The 27,612-nt window shown below is 44.3% G+C and overlaps 1 protein-coding gene and 1 long non-coding RNA gene across 8 annotated transcripts in view; one reads left to right on the top strand and one right to left on the bottom strand.

Moving 5' to 3' along the window:
* The window catches only part of CNGA3 (cyclic nucleotide gated channel subunit alpha 3), a 71,122-nt gene that overhangs the window by 23,757 nt on the left and 19,753 nt on the right, over window positions 1-27,612 (top strand). For 2 of the 7 annotated variants that reach the window (XM_086328099.1, XM_086328094.1), the window contains exons 1-2: window positions 11,027-11,166; window positions 26,019-26,155. In XM_086328099.1, coding sequence (XP_086184225.1) covers window positions 26,055-26,155 — 101 coding nt within the window. In that variant the 5' untranslated portion in view covers window positions 11,027-11,166; window positions 26,019-26,054. Of the gene's footprint in view, window positions 1-293; window positions 426-11,026; window positions 11,167-26,018; window positions 26,156-26,551; window positions 26,765-27,612 lie in introns of those variants that run through there. The other 5 variants (XM_086328096.1, XM_086328098.1, XM_086328100.1 and 2 more) reach the window with 5 other exon arrangements.
* Window positions 7,403-13,982, bottom strand: LOC147363736 (uncharacterized). Its single transcript, XR_015137397.1, has 3 exons — window positions 13,827-13,982; window positions 8,955-13,369; window positions 7,403-7,484 (listed from the first exon to the last, which is right to left on the bottom strand). It is a non-coding gene; the product is annotated as an uncharacterized LOC147363736 (long non-coding RNA).

Below are 27,612 nucleotides of genomic sequence, written 5' to 3'. Positions count from 1 at the left end.
TACAGCTACTTGGCGAGAAATTGGAATTCAATAGAGAAGGCAAATTCAAAAGCCGCATTTCACAGAGTCAAACGGAAATGTAAAATACCCTTGTTTCCTCTAAAATGTGTTATTTATTGCTCTGTGGCACTGCCAGTGTGTGCTGTGTCCACTCACAGATAAGCAGGGTACATCTGCATGATTTAAATGTCACTCTGATCTTGTGAATAATAAACTGCGTGAAGTCATCCCAGAGGTTCTGAATCACTTCCCCTGGAAACCTTTACTTCATGAGCTCAGCCTCCACTCAAGGGGTTGAAATTCCAGGTGCCTGTGACTTCTTGCTGCGCTGTGTCATAGCTCTAAGAGGGACAAAGCAAACCACATTCCCTTCATCAGCAGCTTTCAAACACCTCCATTCCGTGGGGGCCACCTCATCATCTCAAGTAAGTTAGACCTGAGTAATGTTCCATGTTTGAATAAATCACAATCTGTTTATCCCTTCATGTATTGATGGACATTTGATTTATTTCCAATTTGGGGCTATTATAAACAAAGTTGCTATGAACATTTGTGTACAAACCATTTTGATGATGTATGTTTTCATCTCTCTTGAGAAAAAGACATCTAAGAGTGGAAATGCGGGATCATGAGGTTGGGGTACTTTTAACGTCATAAGAAAGTGTCAAGTTGTTCTCCAAAGTACAAATGCATCATTGTACATTCCCACCGTGTGTTTGCTTCTCTATATTCTCTCCATATGTACTTTAACTTTTTCATTAGTCATTCTAATGGTGTGCAGTAGTATTTCACTGTGGTTTTAATTTACATTTCCAATTTGTAATTTGATTACTAATGACAGAGTCCATTTCATTTGTATATTTGTCATCCCTATATATTCTTTGGTGAAATGTCTGTTCAGATACTTTTCCCATTTTTTAATTGGGTTGTCTTTTTATTATTGATTTATATAAATTTTATATATTTTGGAAATAATTCCTTTGTCAGATATATGTATTGTGAGTATTTTATGTCTATACATTTCCTTTTTAAATATTTATTATGAAATAAGACTTACAGAAAAGTTGCAAAAATAGTCCAAAAAATTTCCATATACCTTCACCCGGGACCCATAAATGTTATTTTACCAAAAAAAAAAAAAATGTTATTTTACCAATCAGCATGTCAACTTTTTCTGTCTTGCACACACACACATACTAATTCTTTTTTCTGAACCATTTGACCCTAAGTAACAGAGATGTTACTTCTTTATTTCATACTTCAGTGTTTTCTAAATACAAGAACATCCTCTTACTTAATCACAGTACAATTATCAAAATCAGTAAATTAACAGTGACACACAACTATTATTAACGCAATTATTATTAAACTACAGTCTTGTTCAGAATTCATTGGTTGTTTCATGACACCCTTGACAGAAAAATTGCTGGAGTCGAGGATCCAAACCAAAATCACGTTGCCTTTAGTTGTCATTTATTGTTAGATTTCTTTAATCCGAAACAGTCCCTCAGTCTGCTTGTCTGTCTGCCCATCTGTCAGTCTATATGTCATTGAAGAGCGTGTACAATTAATTTTGTAGACTATCCTCTTCATTTTCTTGATGGTATCTTTTTATTAGAAGAAACTTTTTGGTGAAGTATAATTTATTGTGTTTTTTTACGGTTAGTAACTTTTGGTCTTGTCTAAAAAAATTTTGCCTACTACACAATCATGAAAATATTCTGTTCTTTTGTTTCTATGCATTTGATTGCAGCTTTCATATGTAGGTCTGTCTATGATCCATCTCAAATTAAGTTTCCTGTGTAGAGTGAAATAGGAATTGAGATTTGTTTTATTCATACACATCCTGATTTTTTCACTACATTTCTTAAAAATGAATTTCTTTTCCACACTGAATTGCCTTGACACCTTTATCAAAAAATCAGTTGTATACACACACCCACACACATACACACACACACACATACACACACATGGGCTTTGATTGAGACTGCATGAAATCTATAGATTAATATGAGGGGAAATCTTTAAATTATTGAGATTTCATAAACATATGCCATGACGTGGTATATATTTACATTTATTTAGTAATTTTTCTTAGCAATGGTTTACAAGTTTTACACATAGAATAAAGAATTATGTCTATGATGCAATTGTAAATACTTTTTAAAATTTAATTTTCTATTGTTTTTTGCTAGATTATATAGAAATACAATTGAGTTTTGTGTATTAACTTTGTGTCCTGCAATCTTATTAAATTTACTTATTAGTTATAATATTTTTGTAAATTGGATTTTCTGCATACATTCATGCTGTCTTTGAGTAATGGCAGTTACATTCTCCTCATCTTCATGCCACTTGCTCATTCTGTTTTTCAGTATTGCCCTGGCTAGGACTCTCAGTACAGACACTAACAGAAGGACTGAAAGCGAATACCCTTGCTTTGTTCCTGATCTCTTCAAATTTAAGTGTGATTTTAACTGTAAGCTTTTCTAACTTCTAACTGTAAGCTTTTCTAAGATGACTTTTATCAACTTGAGGAAGTTTCCTCTTATTCCTAATTTTCTGAGAGTTTTGGGTTTTATTTTGTTTTTTAACATGAATGAGTGTTGGATTTTGTGACAGAGACCATCTGGCCTGAAAGCCTAGAATACTTACTATCCAGTTAGTATTTAAGAAAAAATTTCTGATTCTCTTCTCTAGATAAAAATATAAAAGATATCTCTATATCAGTTTGGATCTAATCAAGAGGCAGAAACCACACAATAATTTAAACAGGAGGAGATTACTATAAAGATCATTAAGCTATGATAAAAGGGTAACCACAAGATGTGAGAGAATCTACATGACACCCCAGGGCTGAAGGGGAGTAACCAAGGGAAGACAAACTTGGAATGGAACCCCTCCTCCCAAAGGCTAGACCTTGTTGGATCTGGCGTAACTGCAGGCCAATGGGTGGCAGAGAAGGTCCCTGGTTTGCATAGGCCTGAGCTGATCTGCAGTTGTTGGACCAGCGGGAAGCAACTTGCAGAATGCAGATGGGGTAAGCCACACAGGTGTGCAAAGAAATTGAGGGCACTGGTGTGAGAAGGAGACCTAGAGCTCTGATGCTTGTGTCAGAGGGTTGTAGCACCAAAAGTCCCAGGAGACAAATCTGGGGGGTGAGGGCATAGGGAAGCAGATGGAGTTGGAGCAGCCATCCAGGCAGGATGGGCTGTGGCACCAGGTGTCCACGCTGAGAGAGCTGCCGGCAGGCGACCACCAGGTAGGACTGGGGCTGAGACATCATCAAGGAGCCGTGTGGTTTAGGCAGAAGTGCGGTGGGGTGGGGATGGGGCAGAGACCGCTGGTCCTGCTCACTCCCTCTCTGCTGACCAGCGGTGCAGCTGCCAGAAGAGGCAGAAGAGTCCCTTCCTGCTTCCTGTATGGAGTCAGCTTTACATCTTGCATTCTGCACAAAACAGATGCCTAATATTGCACTGAGAAGCAAGTAATACTGGGGAGCTGAGAGCTAATGAGCTGGTAACTGACATAGCATGGTTGAAGAATCCTGAACAATGGTGGGGGTATCCTGGATAATCATGTATTTGTCCACTCAATAGTCTATTAGAGGATCTTGGAATAAGAGAAGTAGGTGGCTTTTAAATTTTTTTAATAGATGAAGAACTTGACTTCCACATTAATTAAAAAGTTTCAAAGATTTTAAGTAAAATTCTTGACTATATGTCAGAACAAGTCCAGTGGTATTAAAAAGTTAATATTAAGTATAAAAACATGTAAAACCATCAAAAAAGGAGTAGGCAACATATATGTAGTGAAAGTATGCATTCTAGGATTTCAGTGAATTGAATGAATCTCAGTGGGAAATGTTTTGTAAGTCTATAAAATAAACATTATAACTCAAAGGCAAGCCAACTGTGAGAAATATTTTCATCAAATAAATCAGAGAGAAGTTTCTCTCAGTATTGCACAAAAAGCTCATAAAAATTGAAAGGAAAAGCATCAACTTTAATGTAAATGGGCCAAGAACACGAATCAATAATTCACCAAGAGGAAACACAAGTAATAAGCAGACATGAGAAAATGTTCAACTTTACTACATCTTACTGTGATGCAAATTAAAACTATAATAGGGTAGAGTTTATGCATGAAATTTGAAAAATAGAATACAGGTGAAAAAATGGTGGAACTGGTAAATGATTTTTAGCAATAGAAATTGCTAAAACTTCTCTTGGATTCAGATGTTTACATCTTTGGAGTAATCCTACTTCTGGGAACATAAGGAAATAATTACCAAAAATAGGCAAAGATTCTATGCATGTGCTTATGGCCATCATTTAAAAGACTGAAAAATGGGAAATAATTTAAATGTACATAAAAAGATCAGTAAGTGTGTAAATCATTCTATTGATTATGTAATTCATTTGGCCATGATCATGGCCAGTGATAAATGTTTTGGCTGTGACCAGAAAAGCATTAGAATCCAAATAGCAAGCTAGGCTATTCCTCAAGACAATTAAAAGTAGAGTAACGAAATTTGTATTTACACGTTATTATGACTGTAAAAAGAACATGTGTATGTGAAGAAAAACTAGAACATAACAAAATGTAGAATTGATTTATTGAATAGATTTTTAAATTTTATTATAATATGACTGGGCAATACTTATCTTTTTGGCCGTGCCACTGCTTTTGCCCAGGCTTTCTCTAGTTGTGGGGAGCAAGGGCCACTCTTCATCATGATGCACAGGCTTCTCCCTGCACTGGCTGCTCTTGTTGCAGAGCACGGGCTCGGGCTTCAGTAGTTGCCACGTAGACTCAATAGCTGCAGTTCCTGGGGTCCAGAGCACAGGCTCAGTAGTTGTGATGCATGGGCGCAGTTGCTCTGCAGGGCATGTGGGATCCTCCCAGACCAGGAATAGAACCTATGTTCCCTGCATTGGCAGATGGATTCTTCACCACTGTGCCACCAGGGAAGTTCTGTTGTGGAACACCTTTTAAAAATGTGGTAACCAAAATGAAAATAATCCAGGTAGGTTTACATGAGAAGCTCTAAGCAAGCCTCACCTCTTTTCTAGAATGCTCAAACTACTGCACAATTGCACTCATTTCACAGGCTAGTAAAGTAATGCTCAAAATTCTCCAAGCCAGGCTTCAGCAATATGTGAACCGTGAACTTCCAGATGTTCAAGCTGGTTTTAGAAAAGGCAGAGGAACCAGAGATCCAATTGCCAATATCCACTGGATCATCGAAAAAGCAAGAGAGTTCCAGAAAAACATCTATTTCTGTTTTATTGACTATGCCAAAGCCTTTGACTGTGTGGATCACAAGAAACTGTGGAAAATTCTGAAAGAGATGGGAATACCAGACCACCTGACTTGCCTCCTGAGAAACTTGTATGCAGGTCAGGAAGCAACAGTTAGAACTGGACATGGAACAACAGACTGGTTCCAAATAGGAAAAGGAGTACATCAAGGCTGTATATTGTCACCCTGCTTATTTAACTTATATGCAGAGTACATCATGAGAAACGCTGGGCTGGAAGAAGCACAAGCTGGAATCAAGATTACTGGGAGAAATATCAATAACCTCAGATATGCAGATGACACCACCCTTATGGCAGAAAGTGAAGAGGAACTAAAAAGCCTCTTGATGAAAGTGAAAGAGGAGAGTGAAAAAGTTGGCTTAAAGCTCAACATTCAGAAAACTAAGATCATGGCATCTGGTCCCATCACTTCATGGCAAATAGATGGGGAAACAGTGAAAACAGTGTCAGACTTTATTTTTTGGGGCTCCAAAATCACTAGTGATTGCAGCCATGAAATTAAAAGATGCTTACTCATTGGAAGGAAAATCATGACCAACCTAGATAGCATATTAAAAAGCAGAGAGATTACTTTGCCAACAAAGATCTGTCTAGTCAAGGCTATGGTTTTTCCAGTGGTCATGTATGGATATGAGAGTTGGACTGTGAAGAAAGCTGAGTGCTGAAGAATTGATGCTTTTGAACTGTGGTGTTGTAGAAGACTCTTGAGAGTCCCTTGGACTGCAAGGAGATCCAACAAGTCCATCCTAAAGAAGATCAGTCCTGGGTGTTCATTGGAAGGACTGATGCTGAAGCTGAAACTCCAATACTTTGGCCACCTCATGAGAAGAATTGACTCATTGGAAAAGACCCTGATGCTGGGAGGGATTGGTGGCAGGAGGAGAAGGGGACAGCAGAGGATGAGATGGCTGGATGGCATCACCGACTCAATGCACATGAGTTTGGGTGGGCTCTGGGAGTTGGTGATGGACAGGGAGGCTGTTCTGGCATGCTGCAATTCATGGGGTCGCAAAGAATCGGACACGACTGAGCAACTAAACTGAATTGAACTCTATTAAGTCAGCATTCTCCTTAACTTTTGCTAATTCTGTAGAAATATATCATCTTGAGGCTTCGCATCATATTAAATGAGGTCTGCTAAGCCATGTCTCCTCTTCTGTACTGGGACAGCTGATTTTTTAGGACCCTGATGCAGAACATTATCCTTGTTCCTGTTACTTTTTTTTTTCTTGGTCTGTATTTTCAGCCCATCACTGAAAGCTCTCAAGCATTTTTTGGATCTGGATTTAAACCCCTTATTTGCCATATTTCCTGAAAGCATGTTAGCCATACACTCCATCTATACTGAAATGTACAGGACACTTCCATGTGTTTCCCCCAGGCCCTGATGAGAATGTGGTCCTGAGCAGTACTGAGCCCCAGGGTGACTCACATCTATTAATGAGCGCCTGTGATGGCATTCATGCTGCAATCCACTCAAGCAGCCTTGCATTCCGTACACATTTGTCAGCTTTTACAATCGCAAAGGTAATTGTCCTTCCATTTGGGTGGAAAAGGAAGGTTTTAGTCTTAGAGGAACACTCAAGTGACTTTCCGAGGCCAGGACCAGGCGTGGCTGTAATGGGGGCCAAGTTTGCCCTCAGTATTGAGTGTCTGTCATCCGGCCCTGTCCCCCTGATAGCACCCCCTCCCCCACGCCGTGATATCCACACCATGCCACCCTCACTGGTTTCCAGCATTATCAAATGCTCTCCTCAATCTTATCAGAACTTTTTATTTGATTCTTTATCCACCACATTCTAGCACCTGGAGTTACTGGCATTTTAAAAAGAACCAAAGTTTGAAAATAAAAGGATGAAATTCTGAGAGTGGAATTGCAGGCATTGGTGGTCAGACACAGGAGATTTGTACAGAGTGAGAAGGCTCCCACCCACATAGGCCTTTTCAGCAGCTCCTACCTTTCCACTGCCTGCAAGGCTGACCTGAAGGGGGCGGCTCCCAGGACAAAGTAGCTTAGATCCACAGTACCATGGACCTCCTTGGGCTCTTAATGACATTTGGATAGAATTCATAACTCCATATTTCATTAATTTATTTTCCTTCTATTCTTCCAACTGCCAGGTAGGTGAGGGAAACAGAGGTTGTCTTCTTCATGGTCTGAGAAGGAAGCAGGCAAAGTGGGCCTTAAAAACTAAACACAATTGCCTCTCCCTACCTCAGGCATTTTTCCCCCAGATGATTTTACACTGACTAGGAGCATTTTTGCTGGGGAAACTGATGCATGATTGCCTCTCCTGTGAACCCTGTCTGCCTCTGCATAAGTATTTTATTTCCCAAAAGCCACTCCTACAAATTGCCTTTATCATTCACCAAGGATCTAGGCCATCTGCCAGGGCTGGCCGACACCTTCCCCTTACTGATAAGTGGACTTATCTGTGTGCATTTCTACTTCTCATCTGCTAGTGTGGCTTATCTGCTTATCAGATTGTGTGTTCTTTAACATAAGGGACACCATATGGCCCCCAGCAGAAGCAGCTGCCTTGTTGCCCACCTTTGGGCACAAATTATGTGCCTTTCAACACCAGCCTGTAATTATCAGGTTCCCAGGATGTCTGCGGAGAAGGCAATGGCACCCCACTCCAGTACTCCTGCCTGGAAAATCCCATGGACGGAGGAGCCTGGTAGGCTGCAGTCCATGGGGTCGCAAAGAGTCGGACACGACTGAGCGACTTCCCTTTCACTTTTCACTTTCATGCATTGGAGAAGGAAATGGCAACCCACTCCAGTGTTCTTGCCTGGAGAATCCCAGGGATGGGGGAGCCTGGTGAGCTGCCGTCTATGGGGTCACACAGAGTCGGACACGACTGAAGTGACTTAGTAGCAGGATGTCTGAAGTGTTTGGACTGGGCAGATTTTACGTAATTAGGATAGCAAAAATTTAGCTCCGCTTCCTAGTTTTTTAAAATGAAAGTACAAAATATGCACACAGAATAAATAACAAATTGTATATATACAGAGTAAAACTAAAAGACCCATGGCTACAAGCAACAGCGTCACTGAATCTTAATTATTGGTTGGGAAAAAAAATCCCAGAAGACTATATAGACTGTAATCACACCATTTCTAAATTTTAAAATAAAACTAAATATCACTGTTTTCAGTTGCTTAGTTGTGTCTGAGGCTCTTTGCTACCCCTTGGACTGCAGCACACCAGGCCTCCCTGTCCTTCACTATCTCCTGGAGTTTGCTTAAACTCATGTCCATTGAGTCAGTGATACCATCCAACCATCTCATCCTCTGTCACCCCCTTCTCTTCCTGCCCTCAATCTTTCCCAGCATCTGGGTTTTTCCAAATCACCGGGGAGTCCCCTAAGCCACACTTATCCAGGCTCCTGTTCTAACTCAACCCTTCTGGGCATGGCTAGTATTTATCCTTTCATTTCTCTGGCACTGAAATCACAGGTGAACAGAACTGGTCTCCTAGCTTCCCTGGGGCCAACCTTCCTCAGCTCTGGATGGCCGAGTGCGACCCTTTCCCCCACAGACCCCTTCTCATTGCTTTAGTGAGCCCTGACTGAGACTGAAACAACACAGGATCCACCCAGTCTTCCCTCCTCCCAATCTCACTTGCCCCATCAGAATAAGGAAGTAGTGTCCTCCATCATGTCCTTCACACTGTGGTCTTCCTCTTCTGGCACAAGGCTTTGGGTTTCTGACGATCCCTATGCTGAGTCTCTGGATCCCATGGACCTGTGAGGACATCCCGCTGGCTCATCGGGAATTGCCTGGTGCTGACTGTGTCTTGCCTCTTGACAAAGATGCCATGCATACACACCATCTTGTATCTCAGATGAAGCTTCAGCAATAGGACAGATCCCCAGATGCCACCGCACTCAGTGTGTCTTTGGCCAAATCTGGACCCTCTAAACTGGCAGTCAAAGATCTTGCTCCTAGATGTCTTTCCAGGCAAATTCACAGAGACATCTTCTGTGGGCTCCTTCTGCTCATTCCCAGTCTCAGTTCATCTGTTTCCATCTTTCAGGTGCCAGAGGTTCTTCAGTAATAATTATCGACACCCACATAATGCCCTATAGCCCAATTATGTGCTCAGTCCTATAGTAGATGGTCTACTTTATTTCATCAGATTCAGTGCACTTCTCCAGCTTATGATCAATTTTGTAAGATCTTGTTTTCCCCTTCAGATCTTAGAAATGGTCTACATTTCAAAAACAAAGTTCAAATGGATTTTTAATATTATGCCTCAAAAATTGTCTCCTATTTGATAGCTACTACTACTACTTTCTCCAAAATCAGCATTCAAGATTCTTTAAAAGCTCTAAAATATTTTTGGGCCACAGAGGATAACCACCTGCTTCCTGTCTTCCCTGAGGACAAGCCAACAGGAAACAGCTCTTACTTGTATAAATCACATGGATTAGAAGAAATACAGCATTTCTCAATAATAAGGACTATTTAAAAAAAATTGCCTAGGGTAAATGATGTATGTTGGAGACTCTGTGGGCTAAGGAGACCATGGTCTCATGAATTGTTTTTTTCTCTTGTGGTAAATTCAAGTTTCTTCCAAGAGCCCAAATGACCAAACAAAAACTCTCTTCTTCTCCATCTTCTGTGGCTTCAACTTTATTGATTCACCATTTCCATTCATTTGTTTTCCTATAACCAGAATCCTTTGAATCTGAACAATTTAGCCTGACTTTTCAAGGAAGTTTTTTTTTCCCTAGGCTTTGTGTCCTTTCTGTAGATAAATGTGTGTACATATGTCTAATTCGTTATTTCTCAAGTGAATGGGATACACTTCACCTCTCCCTTCAAATCTGCATGAACTTGAAAGCTTGCCCTCTGAAGACAGTTTGCTCCATGAATAGACAGTTTGATAGGTATGTTCAGGAAATGCCATGTACTTCAAGTCCTCAGAGAAGCCTCTGGTTTTCAGGGTCCTGAGGGGGATCTGCTCCTTCAGAATTTCTTCCTGTAAGGGTGTTAATTTATGGGAACCTGGAACCCAGAGGCTTCTTGTCCCAGACAAGAAAGCTGGACTCCTCCTGGGACCTGTTCATCCAGAACCGGAGAGTGAACAGGAGGTGAGATTAGGTCTTCATCCTTGATATGTGTGTGTCAGATATATACCTTCTGTGGCAAAAGTGAGTTTGCAGAAATATGGAGGCTGTGCTAAAAGGTTTTTTTCTTCAAAAAGAGTTTAAGCACCTTTGGCCTCCATAGTGGGCAATGAATACCAGCTGGATTGGTAGGTTTAAAGTTTTGGTTCAGGGAATCTGTGTTGTCTGGTGTGATAGAAGGAAACCAAAACTCTGCAAGGAGAATACACCATATCCCCAAGAGACATTTGTTTCTCAAACTCTCCCGCCTAAGATTGTAAACGAGTTTAAGGGGATATATATTCCCACCTTTAAACTTCAAACTCCCAGATCTCTGCTGTGTCCTCATGCGGTGTGAATTACACTACCAGTTTTAAAACAAAATCCCAGGAAGGAGTCCAAGGAGGCTGTTCGCGGTTAGGAGCGAGTCCAGATTTGACAGACGGACTTTGCTGCTTGCTTGTTCCTGGCTCGTCCCTCTTGCCTCAGAGGGTACGGCTTCGAGCGGCTTCGGCCTCTTCCGGGACCGCCTTTGAGGCTCCAGAGCCTCACCTGACTTTCGCAGAGAGAGAGAGAGGCAACCGGCTCCTTCCGCTGCCAGCAGAGGAGGGTCCTGGGGCTGGAGCGTGTGGGAGCGAGCAAGGCGGGCGCTGCTGTCCAGAGCGAAGAGGAGACGCTCCGCCAGGCACAGGCGCGCTGCGGAGAGCTCAAACTTTGGTGGGGTAAGGAATTTAGGGGCTCTTGAGCTGATGGTTCTTGGGGCGCTGGGAGGTGCGCGGGGGACGCAGACTCCAGTATGAAAGTGGATTAAAGATATGCGCTCAAGGAACTAGGGTCGCGGGGCCCTCTGGTGGGCGCGGCGCTGTCCGAAGCCCCCGGTGCTGAAATAGGGGAGAAAGGGGCAGAAGCAAGGGCCAGCTTTGCTCCCACCCCGGCACACACATCCCTTCAGTAGCAATCAAAGGACTAGAGGCCGTCCCTGCTTTCTAAATCTATCGCACCCCCTTCTACTCACGTCCCGCAGCCGCCGCGCTGGGCCAAGTCAGGCTGAGCCGTCGAGGCTGGAGGCAGAAGAAGCTGGGCTCCTTCAGCAAAAGGATGCACCTGGCACCACCCCCAAGACACCTCCCCAAGATCCCGGGTACCCGGACGCCCCGCCTTCACGGCCGCCCGTCCTAGAAGAGGCTCGTGGCCGCCTCTTTCCCCGGGGTCCAGATTGGGGTCCCGCGCAGTCTCCCCGAGTGTGCGCGGCTCCTGAGGAAGTAGTGACCACGACTTGGAGGGAGCAGGAGCCAAGGAGAATGCGGACGGGGGTCGGGGGACTGCCTCCACTGGATCCTACTCAGCCTTGAGGATCCGGAGACAGGTGGGCTGAGGAAGAGGCAAAGAATTAAAATTCTCTGGGGGAGTGAACAGTCACTTTTGTTTTTTTAATGATAAAATCATAATCCGAGATCTTGGCTGCTCCTGCCTTAGGGGCTTAGCGTTTAGGAGCAAGAAGGGGCGGGGTGGGGGGCCCTCTGATTCTTAGCAATCCCCTAAGCGGATAATCACACGGGCTCTCTGTCCTCATCCTCAGGCTTTTCTCCCCAGCTCAGCCGCCGCCCCCACTCCCAATCCTTGAGGGGCGCGGCCAGCAACCCCTTGCGCTCCAGCCTTCCCGGGCAAGGGCTGGATGACTGGAGGAAGGGCCGATTTATTCTCCTCTCCGTGGAATCCTCCAATTCACAGCTGCCTTATTTTATGCTGTTGCTGAGACTTTAAACGTTGTCATTCTGAAGTGGGTATCCCTAGTTAGACGCGGGATGTGGCCGAGGATGACAGGAGCAGCAGCAAAGAAAACCCCGAGCCCGGGTCTGTGATCTCCGCGGCGGTGGACCCGGTGCCCGGGACAGGCAATTCACTCGCTCAGGGCTCCCTGCGAGGGGTTCCACCTGCACAACTCATCTGGAAACCCGACAGCGTGATAGTGGGAGTGGGAGCTCCTCCTCCTACCCTGGGACAGTAGCTCCAGACCTGGATTCAGGCTCTCTCCGGGACAGTTCAGTCTCTCTGGACGTGTCCTCCAGCCTATCAAGCTGCACACCCACGCGCGCACACACACTTTCATTCATAAAAATTCGCAACTGATATTGTTGTCTAGGCATGGGGCGACATAATTGGGTGAGAAATCACTGGATGGGGCGCTAGAAAGTCAGGCCGGGAGAAGGGAGGAGACCGCCGTCACAGCCACTAGCTCTAAGCTTGTACGCCCAAATTTCGGATTCTTGAAAAGTCTGCTGGGTCAGGGAAGCGCGTTAGGATTTCACTGAACGAGTGGGAGAATTCGGAGAAGGCGATGGCACCCCACTCCAGTACTCTTGCCTGGTAGGCTGCAGTCCATGGGGTCGCTAAGAGTTGGATACGACTGAGCGACTTCACTTTCACTTTCATGCATTGGAGAAGGAAATGGCAACCCACTCCAGTGTTCTTGCCTGGAGAATCCCAGGGACCGGGGAGCCTGGTGGGCTGCCGTCTATGGGGTCGCACAGAGTCGGACACGACTGAAGCGACTTGGCAGCAGCAGCAGTGGGAGAATTAGAGGATGTGGCGCCTCTGTTCCGTCATAAATGGGGCCCTCGATGGGCGCTGGATGCCAGGAGAGGGTCACTGGATGCCCTTTGGGTGACTAGTTCTGCAAAATCTCAGTCACTTTAGCAGGGACTTTGGCCAGGACTGCTTGTGCCTCTTGACTTTGATGCTCCCGTGCTTAATGCGTTTCCTGTCCTCATTCACTATCTGCCCGCGGTTGCAGCCTCTTGTCAATAATGAGGTTGCCATGACGACCAATTTCCCATCGCCATGGTACCCAGGAGGTAAACTGTTGCAAGCTGCAGAAGTTCTTGAGTAGTAGCTCCCCCAGATCCTGCACAGGCTGAGGGGTTCCTTCAGTTGTGAAAGAGGGATGGCAATGTTGAGGTACTGCCGGCGCTCACCCTGCCCACCCCCCCCCCCCCCCCACAACACACACCGCCTAGCCGCCTGTTCACCTGAAATCCTCTCTAATCCCTGTGGCCTCCAGGTTGGGAAGGGTCAAGTTTCCATTTCCATCCTCCAGTTGTTACAATGAGGCTGGGGGAAAATGGTTTTCGCTCTGACTTAACTCATGTCTGCTGCTCACTGACTACTCCCGAGTACAAATCGCAAGACTAAGCCCTGTGGGAGACAGAATTAACTAGCCAAACACAGCCCCTGGTCTCCGGACGTCCCGGTGCAGAGACGGCCGCCTCTCTGGACTGAAACAGAGGTGATAGAGCCCGGCGAGTACAGAGGTGGGGATGACAGACCCCCGCCACCCTCACCCAGGGGAGGACATATTGGAGTTGAAACGAAGGAATTTCACCTGAGGAGCCAGAGGGGAAAGGTCTCTCTAGGCAGAGGGACTAGCAGGAGCAAAGACATGAATTTCCTCTGCACTGGCTAGCCCCGCGGTAGCACAGAGACTTCTGTTAATAAGATGGGTGGGGCGGCGCGCAGCCGTTAGCTCGCGACAATTCTCGCGAGATCCTGAGCGTAAGGCCCAGAGCGTGTCCGTTAGAGGTCCTGCTCACTTCCCAACGGTCGCCCTCACAGTGGTCGTCATGGCGGAGGGTGCTGTGGGAGGTGGATGGCAGCCTTCTCCCCAGGACCCTCCAGGTCCTCTAGCCTGGGGGCCAGTGGGTGAGCTGGGGGTCCCAGGACAGGCTGAGGGCTGCATCCTCGGTGGCTCCAGAGCCCCCGGCCCAGCTGCCCTGGGAACCTCTCCCCTTTCTAATGGCGGAGGTGGTCTTCACAGGCCCGAGTCTGTGGAGGCCTCAGCAACTGGAGTATGTGGACACTGCCATTCAGGTACCAGCTTCAGCCAGCTTCAGTCTCTCCCTTCAAGTTTCAAAACTGGGAACAGCATAGATCAGTAGTCCATTCCTAGTAAGTGGCTGGAGGTGAGGGTTAAGTTGCAAGGACCTTGCACATGGTTACTTCAGGTCCGCCTCTGTGGGTGGGGCTCTTCTCAACCAAGGGCAGTTGTCAGGAACTGGGAATTGTCCTGATGAGTATTTGCTAGAATGGGTATTTCTGTTCCTGTACAAATGGTTCTCTCCAGGTTAAATGACAAGCCTGAGGGCTGGCTGGGTTCCGGTCACCCAGTGATGATGGCTGAGCAGGGTCTGGGGACCTGGTCCTGAGGGTGCTGGCAGGAGGACCAAGACGGTGCTGGAGGAACACTCCTGGGCAGGATGAAGGCACCAGCAGAGACACACACCCCACCCCCACACCCCACCCCGCCTTCGCCAGGGCCGGGGCATCAGAGGGAGAGCTGAGTCTTGGGACCTTGCCCTTCCTTTTCAGAACAGAGAATAACATTTGTTGTTCAGTCGCTAAGTCGTGTCAGACTATTTGTGACTCCATGGACTGCAGTACGCCAGTCTGTGCTTTACTACTCTGTGCTTTACTCCGTTTGTTTGGTGCATTTGGTGGAGGTTTACAGGAACCTTGTGACCAGACCATGACCTGACCTCTAGAACAAAGGATGTGACCCCAAGAAGTTTGCAACAACTCACCACACCCGTCCATCACCTTTCCTAGAAAAAGGCTTACTGAAAGCTTTCAGGGCCCTGCAATAAACCTTTCTCTGCTCCAAACTGCAACATTTTGGTTTTGATATTACTTGGCCTCCTGTGTTTCTGGCACACAAACTTGCTGCATTCAGTAATAGATTCAGAAGGTCTCAGCAGCTTAGTGTATTGCCTATGCGATGTCTGCGGTTCCAAGGCTTGGGGCGGGGGCCCCGGGGGTGGTGGGGGGTTCCATCAATGGGGGACTCTGCTGGCCAGAGCCTGCCACTCCGTCCTCAGCTGCTCTGGAAGGGGGACTGAGAAGTAAAAGCCAGTGCAGAGTAGGCTTTGGTGAGCATCCTATGCCAGTAAGTGGGATGAGAAAACTCATGCCACCCTTAAGGAAAGGGTGAGTGATTTGGTTTAAATGGAGCATCACTTTTAAGGTAATATGATCCAGATTACATGATTTAATGTCAGGCTAAAGCTACATGCTGGAGAAAATAGGCCACCTCTAAAAGTTTCTGATTGACATGTTTAGAACTACTGTGTGGGAATTCCCTAGTGGTCCAGTGGTTAGGACTCTGCCCTTCCACAGCAAGGGGCATGGGTGGATTTGTTTCAACAGTCCTGGAGAGAGGAACAAGAGCCTGGACAAAGGTGGGAGCAGAACTCAAGAGGTCAGGAGCTGCTTCTGGATTGTTCACTGTCACTCCCCTACTGCCTGGTTCGGTTCTGGCACATGGTTAGGGCTCAATCCATTTCTGAATTAGTGAATGGAAGAATGGAAGGCAACAGAGGGGACAGATAACCTAGAGCACTTGGTGACGGTAGATCTAGGGAAGTGAGGGAGAGGGAGGTCTGGAAGCTTATGCGAGTCTTAGCTGGGTGATTAGCAGGCTCCAGTGGGAGGGTGCCATTCAGGACAGTTTTGTATCAACTCTTCCCTGGATATGCTGCATCCTCTCTCACATGGCCCTCATCCCCAAAGCGCTTCTTTTGTCCTGTTTTATTTATTTACTTTGGCTTCGGCATGCAGATCCTAGTTCCCCTACCAGGGATTTGGAAGCATGGCATCTCAACTATTGGACCACCAGAGGAGTCCCTCTTTTGTTGTTCTATGAGGAATTTCACACACCCCATCTTGTATTAGAATAATCTAGTGTAGGGGTTAAACCCAAACAGACTTTTGTTCCCCAGTGCTGCCTCTAGGTGACTTTGAATGACCATGGTTAACAATAACTGTTGTTAGCCATTCTGAGCCCAAGGTTCTTCATGTGCAAACTGGTAGCAACACTATGTGCCTCATTGGGTTGTTGGAGAAGAAATGAAGCAATTGGAGTGAATTTCTCAGCACAGTGCCTGGTATGGCAAATGCTCAAAGTTGGATACGACCATTTTATAATTTACTATAATGACAGTGTACTACTTTTATAATCATATCCAAAAAGTTAATTAAGGGGAAATAACACACTTTACTTCCTGTGCCTGCAGCTAATCTTGGAAATGGGTCCTTGGGGAAAGAAGGGAGGTCCTTTGCCGGGCCTTGATGACTGTGTGTGTGTTTTGGGAGGAGAAGACATAATTCTGCAGAGAGCATCTATAAGGCTGGCTCCAGAGATCTGGGTTCACCGGCTCTAGCAACATCTAGAAAGTAGTTTCATCCTCTTGGAATCTCAGCCTGAGCAGCTGAATCTTATTGCAAAGTAATCATTTAGAAACTGAGTGCACTTAAAGCTCAGGAAACCAGAGTCCCATGAACTTTGAACCATCTCTTGCAGAAGACCAAGACACTTTGCAGGCATGTGGCAAGCCTCTGTTTGGTGGTTGACTAACAAAACTAACAACATTGCTACAATTTCAGAGCCTTCTCATTTACCCTGAATCTCTTCCTGTTTGGGGAACAATGTTAGCTTTTTTTCTTAGTCAGGAATTGAAAATCTACAGCTGGTATGTGCAAGCTGCCCTTTGCTTGGGTTATAGAAACGCATAGAGTTCAGAAGCGGGAGAATGGCACCCTCTGAGGGTTACAGTTTAACACTTTCAACACTCCAAAAGGAAATCCTGCACCCATTATCAGACATTTTCTTTTCTAACTCCCCTCCCATCCTTGTCCCTGGCAGCCACTAATCTATTTTCTATCTCTATGGATTTGCCTATTCTGGACATTTCATACAAATTGAATTATACGATATGTGGCATTTTGTGTCTGGCTTGCTTACTTAGCATAATGTTTTCAAGGTTCATCCATGTTGTAGCAAATTCCACCTGAATAACATTATGTAGATACACCTTATTTTGTTTATCTAGTTATCAGGTGATGGACATTTAGGTTGTTTCCATTTGGGGACTGTTATGAATAATGCTACTGTGAACATTGAAATACAAGTTGTGCGGACATATATTTTTGTTAGGTATCTGCCTGTGAGCAGAATTCCAGGTCTTATGATGACTATTTTCAGCATCTTGAGGAATTGCCCAGTTTCCAAAGAGGCTACACCATTTATAGCATTCCTACCAGCAGCATGTGAAGACTCCAGCTTCTCCACATCCTTACCAACACTTGCTATTGTCTGTTTATTTCTTAATGATAGCCCTTTTAGGCAGTGTGGAGTGATACCTCATCATGATTTTGACTTACATTTCTCTATAAATAACTATATTAAGCATTTCTTCATGTGCTTGTTGGACATTTGTGTATCTCCTTAGTGAAATATGTATTCAAGTCCTTTGCCCATTATTTAATTGGGTTACTTGTCTTTTTAATATTGAGTTGTAATAATAGTTCTTTACATATTTTGGGTACAAGGCCCTTACAATATATAATTTTAAATTATTTTTTCCATTCTGTGGGTTGCCTTTTTACTTCTTGATGGTGTCCTTTGATGCACAAAGGTTTTATTTATTTTTTATGAAGCCCAATCTTTTTTTTTTAGTCCATTATACTTCTGATGTCATATCTAAGGAACCACTGTCTAACCCAAATTCCTGTCTTCCTCTAGAAACTTTATAGTTTTAGCTCTTATATTTAAGTCTATGACCTATTTTGAGTTAATTTTTATGAATGGTATGTATTCTTTTACATACCAGCAACATTTGATGAAAATACCATTTATTCTTTCCCTCATTGAGTTATCTTGGGACCATCGTTGAAAATGAGTTGATCGTATATGCCCTTAATCAGATTGAGGACATTTCCTTCTAGTCCTAGTTTATTGACAGTTTTAACATGAAAATATGTTGGATTTTGTCAAATGCTTTTCTTGTGCCCATTGAGATGAACATGGTTTTACCCTTTAACCTATTAATACGGTGTACTGTGCGTTGTTGTGCTTAGTTGCAGCCAACCCTTTGTGACCCCATGGACTATAGCCTACCAGGCTCCTCTGTGCATGGGGATTCTCTAGGCAAGCATACTGGAGTGGGTAGCCTATCCCTTCTCCAGGGGAACTTCCCGACCCAGGAATTGAACCCAGGTCTCCTGCATTGCAGGTGGATTCTTTACCAGCTGAGCTACCCAGGAAGCCCAATATAATATACTAGGCTAACTAATTTTGGATGATAAGCTTTGCATTCCTAGAATAAGTATCACTTGACCATAGAATAGGATACTTTTTATGTATTATTAGATTTGGTTTGCTGCTGCTGCTGCTGCTAAGTCACTTCAGTCGTGTCTGACTCTATGCGACCCCATAGATGGCCACCCGCCAGGCTCCCCCGTCCCTGGGATTCTCCAGGCAAGAACACTGGAGTGGGTTGCCATTTCCTTCTCCAATGCATGAAAGTGAAAAGTGAAAGTGAAGTCGCTCAGTCGTGTCCGACTCCTAGCGACCCCATGGACCTCAGCCCACCAGGCTCCTCCATCCATGGGATTTTCCAGGCAAGAGTACTGGAGTGGGGTGCCATTGCCTTCTCCGTTTGGTTTGCTAGTATTTTGTTATTAAAATCTTTGCCTATTAATATAATTTTCATCTTCTCACATTAAGTTCTGATATTTAAGTTGTTTATACTTGTGCCATGTCCAGAGAATATTGGCATTATATAGTTGCTTCCCCTTTCTGTTTTTGAAACTCTGGAATATTTTTATCTCCTTCATATAGGATCACATTCATAGAAAATAGGAGAGGACTATCAGGTACAATATTTGCACTGTAGAGTTTTGTCCCATTATGGAAATTCTGAAACAGAAGGCCCTTTAATAATCTACTGGGTCTTGGTTTGTACCTCTGTTCCACAGAGTTCCCAAAGGTATTCTACCTGCATTTTAAGGGTTTTTTAAAATGTATATTTAAATATTTTAAAACCCCAAATGAATAGAGATAGCTTTGGTTGGTATGATGTGTTCCATACCTAACTTTATTATTTGGATATTATGGTCAAAATTAAGTTATATCCCACTGATTGTCTTTATAAAAATTATCAAACATTTAAACAGAACACTACAAGTGAATGTTTTTTTAATTGGGTTTCTGTGGAAGACTTCATCTATGTGCCATAGTCTATGTCCCATTATTAGATGAAGAAACTAAAGTGCTAGGTCACATGCCCAAATTGAAGGCTGAGCTGAGAAGAGACTCCAGCTCTCCCTTCTCTTAGTACAGTACACATGACCACCTATATTGTCTTTCCAATGTCATTTGTTGCAAACAAAAGATATTTTACTCAGGAAGCTGCTTGAAAACACAAAACCCTTATCATTGAGTTCATGTACTAATGTCTGCTCTGGTCCCTGTGTTTGTTCTGTGGCTGGCTCACACGTCTGAGTGATTCAGTGGCTCAGCGTTAGAGATTTTCCCTTCTACCCTGAAGTTCTCAGATGAAATAGGAAAGAAGGGAAAGGCAATTAGAAGTGTACTTTAGATAAAAGTTCCAAGGTGTGCAGACTTTGTGGGAGTTACTAACTTATCTTAGGAGTTTAATTTGACAAAATGAGCCTGCCCAACCTCACACTTACTGAGAATTAGCTGAGTGCTTTTTGCCCAGAGTGATGCTAGGTAAGTTGAGTTGTGGAGGCTTGAAATGGCTGAAGGCCAGAGGCAGGTTACTTCTGAGAAGATCAAAGACCCCAAGTGGTAAAAATGGTCCATCCTAGCTGGAGAAAATGGAAGCCTGGGCTAAGTGTGCGCGCCCAGCACGAGTGCAGGGCTCTCCTCTGATGGGGATTCCCATCTGCTTGGCGTGGGTTTGTGTCCAAGCTTAGTGCCTCACTGATCGGACCTGCCAGACCCTGATTGAACAGGAGTCATTACCCAGGACAGTGATCATTCACAGAGGCCTCACACCTCTCTGTTGGCGTGCTATGTCCAGGTTTTGGAAAATGACAATGTGTCAGTTGACATACATGGAACCAGGACTGGTTTTCATGTTTAAGCCAAAATAAAAAAGAGGACAGGACATGGACAATATTTTTTTAGTATGAGAAGTTAGTCATCACAAGTGGGGACCAAGATTTTTTTTCAGAAGCACATTTCAATTTAAAAAATAGAGCTTTACACGTTTTGACTTCCTTTGTGGAGTACTTGCTCTCTCCCTCATAAATTCCCCTCCGTTCTTAAATAGGACGTAAATGTTCAGCATGACTCATTCACAGAAGTGTTAGGAGGATCAAATGAGTTTAATACAACTTAAGTTATCAAGAACAGTACCAGGCAAAGAGTAAAGGCTAATAAATATACTGTTGTAATTATCATTGTTATCACTGCAGTTACTCACCTGGATCTTCCTCCCTTTATACCACCTATTTTTTATTACCTACCATGAGTATATAATGGGTGTTTTGGAGGATAAAATATTTTAAGTAAAGTTTATTAACTCCTTTAAGTCTTCTGGAGTTAATAAAGGAGTGAGAAAAACACAAGAACAGCTGGGCAAGTTGTGTTAGATTTCTGCCTACTTAGATGCCCAAGCCGAGAAGAGTGGAGGGAGTTAGAGCTATGCACAAAAGACAATCAAATTCTTAAAGGTGCACAAGCACAGTGGTTCACACGTGGTAGATGTCGAATAATGTTAAATAATTATGGTGATTGCTCCTCACATAAAAAGTCTCCTCAGACCTCAGTGGTCCCTAAGACAGAATTAGTCCCCTGCCATCTGCATTGCTTCCCATCATGCCTCTGTCTCTATTTCAGCACCTCTCTCTCCTCCCACTGCTGTTTACATGCCTGTTTCCCTATGCAGTTTTGTGTCTTCAAAGACAGGGACCTGTTTTCTTCATCTTCATACTCTTTGGGGCCAGGTGCAATATTTAGGACACTGAAAGAATCAGTAAGTGTGTCAGTGGGAAGAAAACACGTTGGATTTAGTGATGCTGTTAAAAAAAAAAAAAAAAAGGAATTGTCTGAAACAGTATGTCCTAAATTCCCCAGTCAAGCCCTGGAAAACACACATGGACTTGGGAGATGACCACAAACCACTCACCCCTGGGATCCACTTCAAGGTCACCCTAGTAGTTGGTAGGCTGTATCTTCTTCCCATGCTTGAAAATTAAAATTATATTTGTGCACTTCTACTCTCCTGCAGTGGGTGTGATAAAATAAAACAAACCACAACATGGACTTCAGGGTCAGAGAGGCCCTAACCTGCATTTCCTCACCTCCAAAATCAGCTTCACTATTACCTCTTAAGGTTCCTGTGGATGTACAAATAATGGATATTCAGGTGTCCCACACTCAGGGGACCTTGGCTGGATGGTGGTTTCCATTCTCAACAGAGCCTCAGTATTACTGATTTTAATTTCATGATCTCATCTGTGAGTTCTCCTAGAGTTTGTGGGACCAAGAGATGTGAAAGCACTTGGGTGGTTGGGGAATTACTTGGATTGAATTAAATGTTTATTCTGCCTTTCCTGGGCTTCCCATGTGGCTCTAGTGGTAAACTGCCTGACTATGCAGGAGACATAAGAGATGCGGGTTTGATCCCTGGGTCAGGAAGATCCCCTGGAGGAGGGCATGGCAACCCACGATGGTGTTCTTGCCTGCAGAATCCGATGGACAGAGGAGCATGGCAGGCTATACAGTCCATAGAGTCTCAAAGAGTCGGACACGACTGAAGTGACTTAGCATGCATGTACCTGCCTTTCCTGTATGAGTCGTACTATTGAGCAGCCAAATAGTATCAAATTTTCTTTTTTTAAGAATATTTCAGCTAACTTATGAAGATGGAATGGTAGAATATCACCAATATGCAACTCCTAATGAATCAATGATCACCAATGGCTGCTAAAATCACCCAAAGGAATATTCTTGCAAAAAAAATATGGAACCCAAATTTAACTGCATCCTGAGTACAGCTACCAATTTACGGGAAACATTGTAAAATTGGAATTGGCAAAAATCCATACCATGGGAAACTCAATAGTACAAGCAGTTTTGGTTTTTTCCATAAAAAGAAAGAAGAGAAATGCATAGAAACTTTAGATTTAAAAATACCAAAGAGACACATCAAGCCATCAGAATATATAGACCTTGTTTGGATCCTTATGCTTTTAAGTAATTGTAAAAAGACAACCATTATGACATTTATGAAACAATTGGGGGAAAAGATCTTATGATTTATCTTTAACTAACATTTTCCTTTAATTATGTACATTTTGCCCTGCCCTACCCAACCTTGTTCTCCTGGATAAAGAACACAGAATTAAAAAAGATTACTTCTAACCTTTGAGAGGTCTGGGTCAAGGGCCCACTTACCATGTCTAAATAACTGAAAAACATTCTCTGAGTTGAGGTAATTCCCTCCTCTCACCGTAAGAACCCACAGAATTTTGGGTAAGGGCATACTGGCAGGCAGCTTTTTGGGGAAAGTGGTTCCAAGGAAAAGAAGAGTCTTCGAAGACAAAACAAGGAAAAAAGGGGAAACCACCCCAAGTGTAGATTATCAAATTAATGACCACTATGGGAAGCTGGTTAGATCCTTCCAGGGCTTCTCCAAAGAGCCCTGTAGAATATAGGTCTGAATTGTCTTCCTGAGGGGACAAAAGAGGGGAATATCTATCCTTGGTTCTGGGTTCTATCAGTCAAGGGTTGCCCAAGGAGGGCTTGCAGTCTAGCACTTCTGGGTTTGCACACGTGTCACAGTGGCCTCAGAACATGGTAGCATGGGGAGATTTGATCTCCAGTCTCCCATCCATGGTTTGCCTCCTTCTTTTCCCTTTGGGTTTATCCCAAGTCACAGGGGAGACTTTCACACATGCACGTGGACATTCTCCCCACACGTCCAAGCTCCATTTAACCCTCCCGCACAAACAGCTCCTCCTGAGCTACCTGGAAGTCTAAGGGCGTGAACACTGACACACTTCTCAGGAAGACAGACCTGGGAAGAGGCCCCAGCAGTCTCGAGAGCCGGTCCACAGCCTGCTGGGCAGAGAATTTGGGGGTCCAGGGCATCCAGAGCACAGCCTATGTCCCGTTGGTCATGGGCTGTGGTTGGAAAGTGGTCAGAGTGGGTCCTTTAAAGAATGGGACCCCAGGCAGGGGCCCTACTGCTTAGGCCAAAAAGCAGTGCCAGTTCTTTTCTACCCACAGACTTTACACTATCAGGCTCTGGAATCAGATTTTTGTTCATCTTGGCCCAGGTCTCAAGCAATAACATTAGGGAAACTGCTCACCTGTTCAGTTTCTTCATTGGAAAAGCGAGGCTGCTGGGGGGGTTAAAGGAGACAGTGTTACACAAGCACCTACTCTGTGCCTGCCATGCAGGAGCTCTCCACAGCGGGCAGGTCTACGAGGGTCCAGAAGTGCTGCCTCCATTCAGTGGCATCAGGTCAGGGTTTGAGCCCAGGGTGGAGAGGGCAGTTCAGGGAAAGGGTCCAGACTGGAGGCAATCACATTTTTCTTTGGAACAATTTTCCTGGAAATGTACAAAGAGTAATTTTGATAGGTTTTCGACAGAGTCCCAGACTTCTTTAAGAGTTTCTCTAGATCCCACTGTAAGCTCCTTGAGGACAAAGCTGCATATTGTTTTCTAATAAAACCCTAGCTCTTAGCGTATTGCCTGGCACATAAGTGAGTACAGTCAGGGCTCAGTTAAAAAATCGCTGGATGGATGATTTCAAATTATAGATGTATTTCTTTAACGGGAGATTCTTGTTTCATATGTTGGCATCACAGTTTCCACAGGTATCTCAAACCAGAATCACTCTCTTCCTCAGCCCTCCTCCTTCCCCAGTCCCTGCCTCAGTGGGCAGCACCACCAACCCCACACCCTCGCAGTCATGGCAGCATGACTCCCTCATTTATCCTTGATCAGTTGCCATGTCCCCATGCTCCTATCCATTTAGTTTTTAAATTTATTATATTTGATTCACTACCACAAACTTGTTCAGGCAACGATTGTCTCTTGCCTGAGATACTGCAGCACTTAGCTGCTCGTGTTCCCTGAATATATCCTCCCCATTGCAGCCAGAATAACCTGTACACATCTGACCACATCCCTGCTGGGCTTAGAGTAGAATCCAAGCTCTTGACACAACCAGCAGGACTCTTTGGTATCTGTCATCTGCCCCACTTGTAAGATCCTTGAGAACTGTCTTTGTCTTATACTTCTTTGTATCTCCTGTGGTCAGCCAGAAACTAAGTTACATAAATGAACATCGTTTTCAAAAACCAAAACCATTTTTTGTCTATTGAGAAAACTATAAAAATTTTAATTAAATCATGGACTTAAGCTATCAAATCTCAGAGATGAACCAGGACTATCTAAGCCAATATCTTCGCCTCCCTGAGTAACATGTGATGAGCACAGACCACATCTATGTTAGGTACTTTGGTGCAGTGCTCTGGGGTCCTTGCACCGACCTTCCTTTGGATATGAAATTAATTTAGTTCTGGAGTGAGCCACTGGGCTATTTCTGGAAATCACCATTTTTCTCTGGAGTGGTCTCAACTGACTTCTGACACACTTAAGCCATGCAGCAGCTCAAGAGAGCCTGTGCTCATCTGCCTCAGAAAAACTATCCTCAGGAATTTATTTTCCTCCTGCAGAATTTTGATCAGAAATCATGCAACTGGTCTGCTGTTTTCATCATGCTAGCTGTGCACTCACATCAGTTTTCTCATCGATCAGAGGGGCACCTTCCACCGTTTGCTGAAGGGAGAGTATTCATGGTCAGCACTGGGATCTCAATTTAGTCATCTTTAAATAGAGACAGAAATTGTATGTGTCTGATGAGGTTATTTTGAAGATTAAAGGAGATGAAGTGTGTATCAGGTTGAAGATCTTGTTTAAAGGTTTTTATAAATGTCAAGTATTTAGGCTTTTTACGCTTTGTTTTAAAACAAGATTTGGGGGAGCTATAAAACGAGCAAAATTATAAGATAAATATAGGAAAATGACAAAGTCAGACTTTTTTTTTTACTTTTAAAAAATTGTTTATTTTTGTCTCTGCTGGGTGTTCGCTGTTGTGAGGGCAATGAAGCTGCCCTGGTTGCAGAGCAAGTTTCTCACTGCAGTGGCCTCTCTCCTGTTACAGATCACAGGCTCTAGTGTGTGGACTCTAGTATCTGCAGCATGTGGGCCCAGCTGCAGCTCCTGGGCTCTAGAGTGTAGGCTCAGTAGTTGTGGCACCTGGGCTCAGCTGCTCCACAGTATGTGGGAATCTTCATGGATCAGAGATTGAACCAGTGTCTCCTGCATTGGCAGGTGGATTCTTTACCACTGAGCCACCACAAAGTCAGAGTTAAGAGGGACACTGCATCATTGAAGAGAATCATGAGGGTTTAGCTTTCTTACATTGGATACCAAGTTCATTCATTTGTTTGATCAGCATTTAATTTTGAGCAGTTCTTGGCATGCAGCTTATACAAAGGAGTAAAAGACCTTCTTTGTGCTTCTGAATGGGAAGAAGAACCCAGAGAGAGCCAACTAAAACACTGTGGCAGGAGTTGTGAGAGAGATGGAGGAGAATGTGTGCCAGGGCTTGTCTGGGGAGCAGCCCTCCCAAACGAGCTGGGTGTTCAGTTACTTCCTCGTCCTGACGACATATCTGGTTCATGTTCATGTTTCAGCAGCCACCTTGGGGTGGAATGTGACACAGCAAGAAGATGGCCAAGATTAGCACCCAATACTCCCACCCCACCAGGACACACCCCTCGGTCAGGACCACGGACAGAGATCTGGATTGCATTGAAAACGGTCTCAGCAGGTAGGATGGGCTTTAACTTCATTCCTGGAACAGATTGTTCCCATAGCTGCTCTTGACCAGGGAGAAAGAATGCCTTAGCCTGTGGGCAGGACAGGTTGGAGGGTGGAGGCTGTTCACAGCACTCCTTCTAACTGCATGACTCCTCCCAACCCACACTGAAGTAGTTTTTATTCTCATTTTAGAGATGTGGGAAAATGCTCCAAAAGTTATATAACTTTGGGAAGGCAAGAAAATGAAGATTAAAATGCAGCAGATTAAACACGACTGTAAAAACGTCCCCAAAGTGCCACACTTTCCCTTGTGTACATCAGACATTTATCAGGCTCTGTCTGCACCAGTCAGTGTCCTGGGCACTGGGGTGGAGTACCAATCCAGTGCCCTGCCCCTCATTTCCAGGGGAGGGTCAGGACTCAGTCATGCTCATGGACTTGGGGGAAGGGGCCATGCCTGCCAGCAAAGCCATCAGCACCATTGATGATGTCCGACACCTGGAAATCTGGGGCCTCTACTTCAAGCCCTGTTCCTAACTTACTGGGAGATCTGGGAAAATGCACTAAACCCTCTATGCCTCAGATTCTTCAATTGTAAAATGGAGCAGCATTGGGAAATGTGAGTATCTATTTGGTACAGACAGACTTACATTTTTTTGATGCTTCTTAAATTGTCAATGAGTCAATTGAGTTAAACCAGGAGAAACTGTATTTCCAATATTAATGTTATTTTTGTCCCACGTATATAGCACTGAAAACTTCTCCCGCCCATGTAAATTGCACATTATCTAAGGCCCAAAAACGCAACGACAGTCCCTCAGTCCTTGCATCCCTGGCACTGGCCCTCCTCCACCATTTTTCCTCACCCACTTGTGTATGTCTCTTCCTCTCTCAGATGCACATCTCATTTTTGTGTGTCCAGTTCTTTGTCCCAGGTCCTTAGCAAACTCTGCTTATGAGTGATGGACAGTAGTTTCCCCATCACTGCAAACTTATGCAGTCTTTGGATCCCCACTTTCTGGGGTTCAGGCAAAGGAAGGAAAGTCTCAAAGCATGCCAACAGATGTTTATTCCCTCCTACTCTTGCAAGTTGGTGCTGAGACCCAGGAAATTTTATATGACTCAGGGGCATCATAAATTCTCACCCTACTCAAATCTCTCCCTGCTAACTGGCTGACCATCAATATCTGTGTTCCATAACTGAGGGCTCCTACCTTTACCTTAAGGCATTGCCCTTATTTAAAAGGGGAAAGAACACTGTTAGGACAGGTATCTGCTATTCAAACTTTGGTATATATTAATAGTTTCTTTCCCACATCAGAGCTGACAAAACCCCTGAAGAAGGGGCTGAAGAGGGGCTTCAAAGAGGGTTGCAATAAAATGGAAAAAAGGCCCAAGGGGGACTTCCCTGGTGGTCCAGTGGCTGAGACTCCGAGTTCTCAATGCAGGGAGCCTGAGTTCCATCCC

The sequence above is a fragment of the Bos grunniens genome, chromosome 11 (genome assembly GCF_055505025.1).
Source record: "Bos grunniens cultivar Pamir isolate PY7600 chromosome 11, Bosgru_T2T1.0, whole genome shotgun sequence".
Lineage (NCBI taxonomy): Eukaryota > Metazoa > Chordata > Mammalia > Artiodactyla > Bovidae > Bos > Bos grunniens.
Note: the sequence above shows the minus strand (reverse complement) of the source record. Positions and strands in the feature narration are given on the sequence as shown.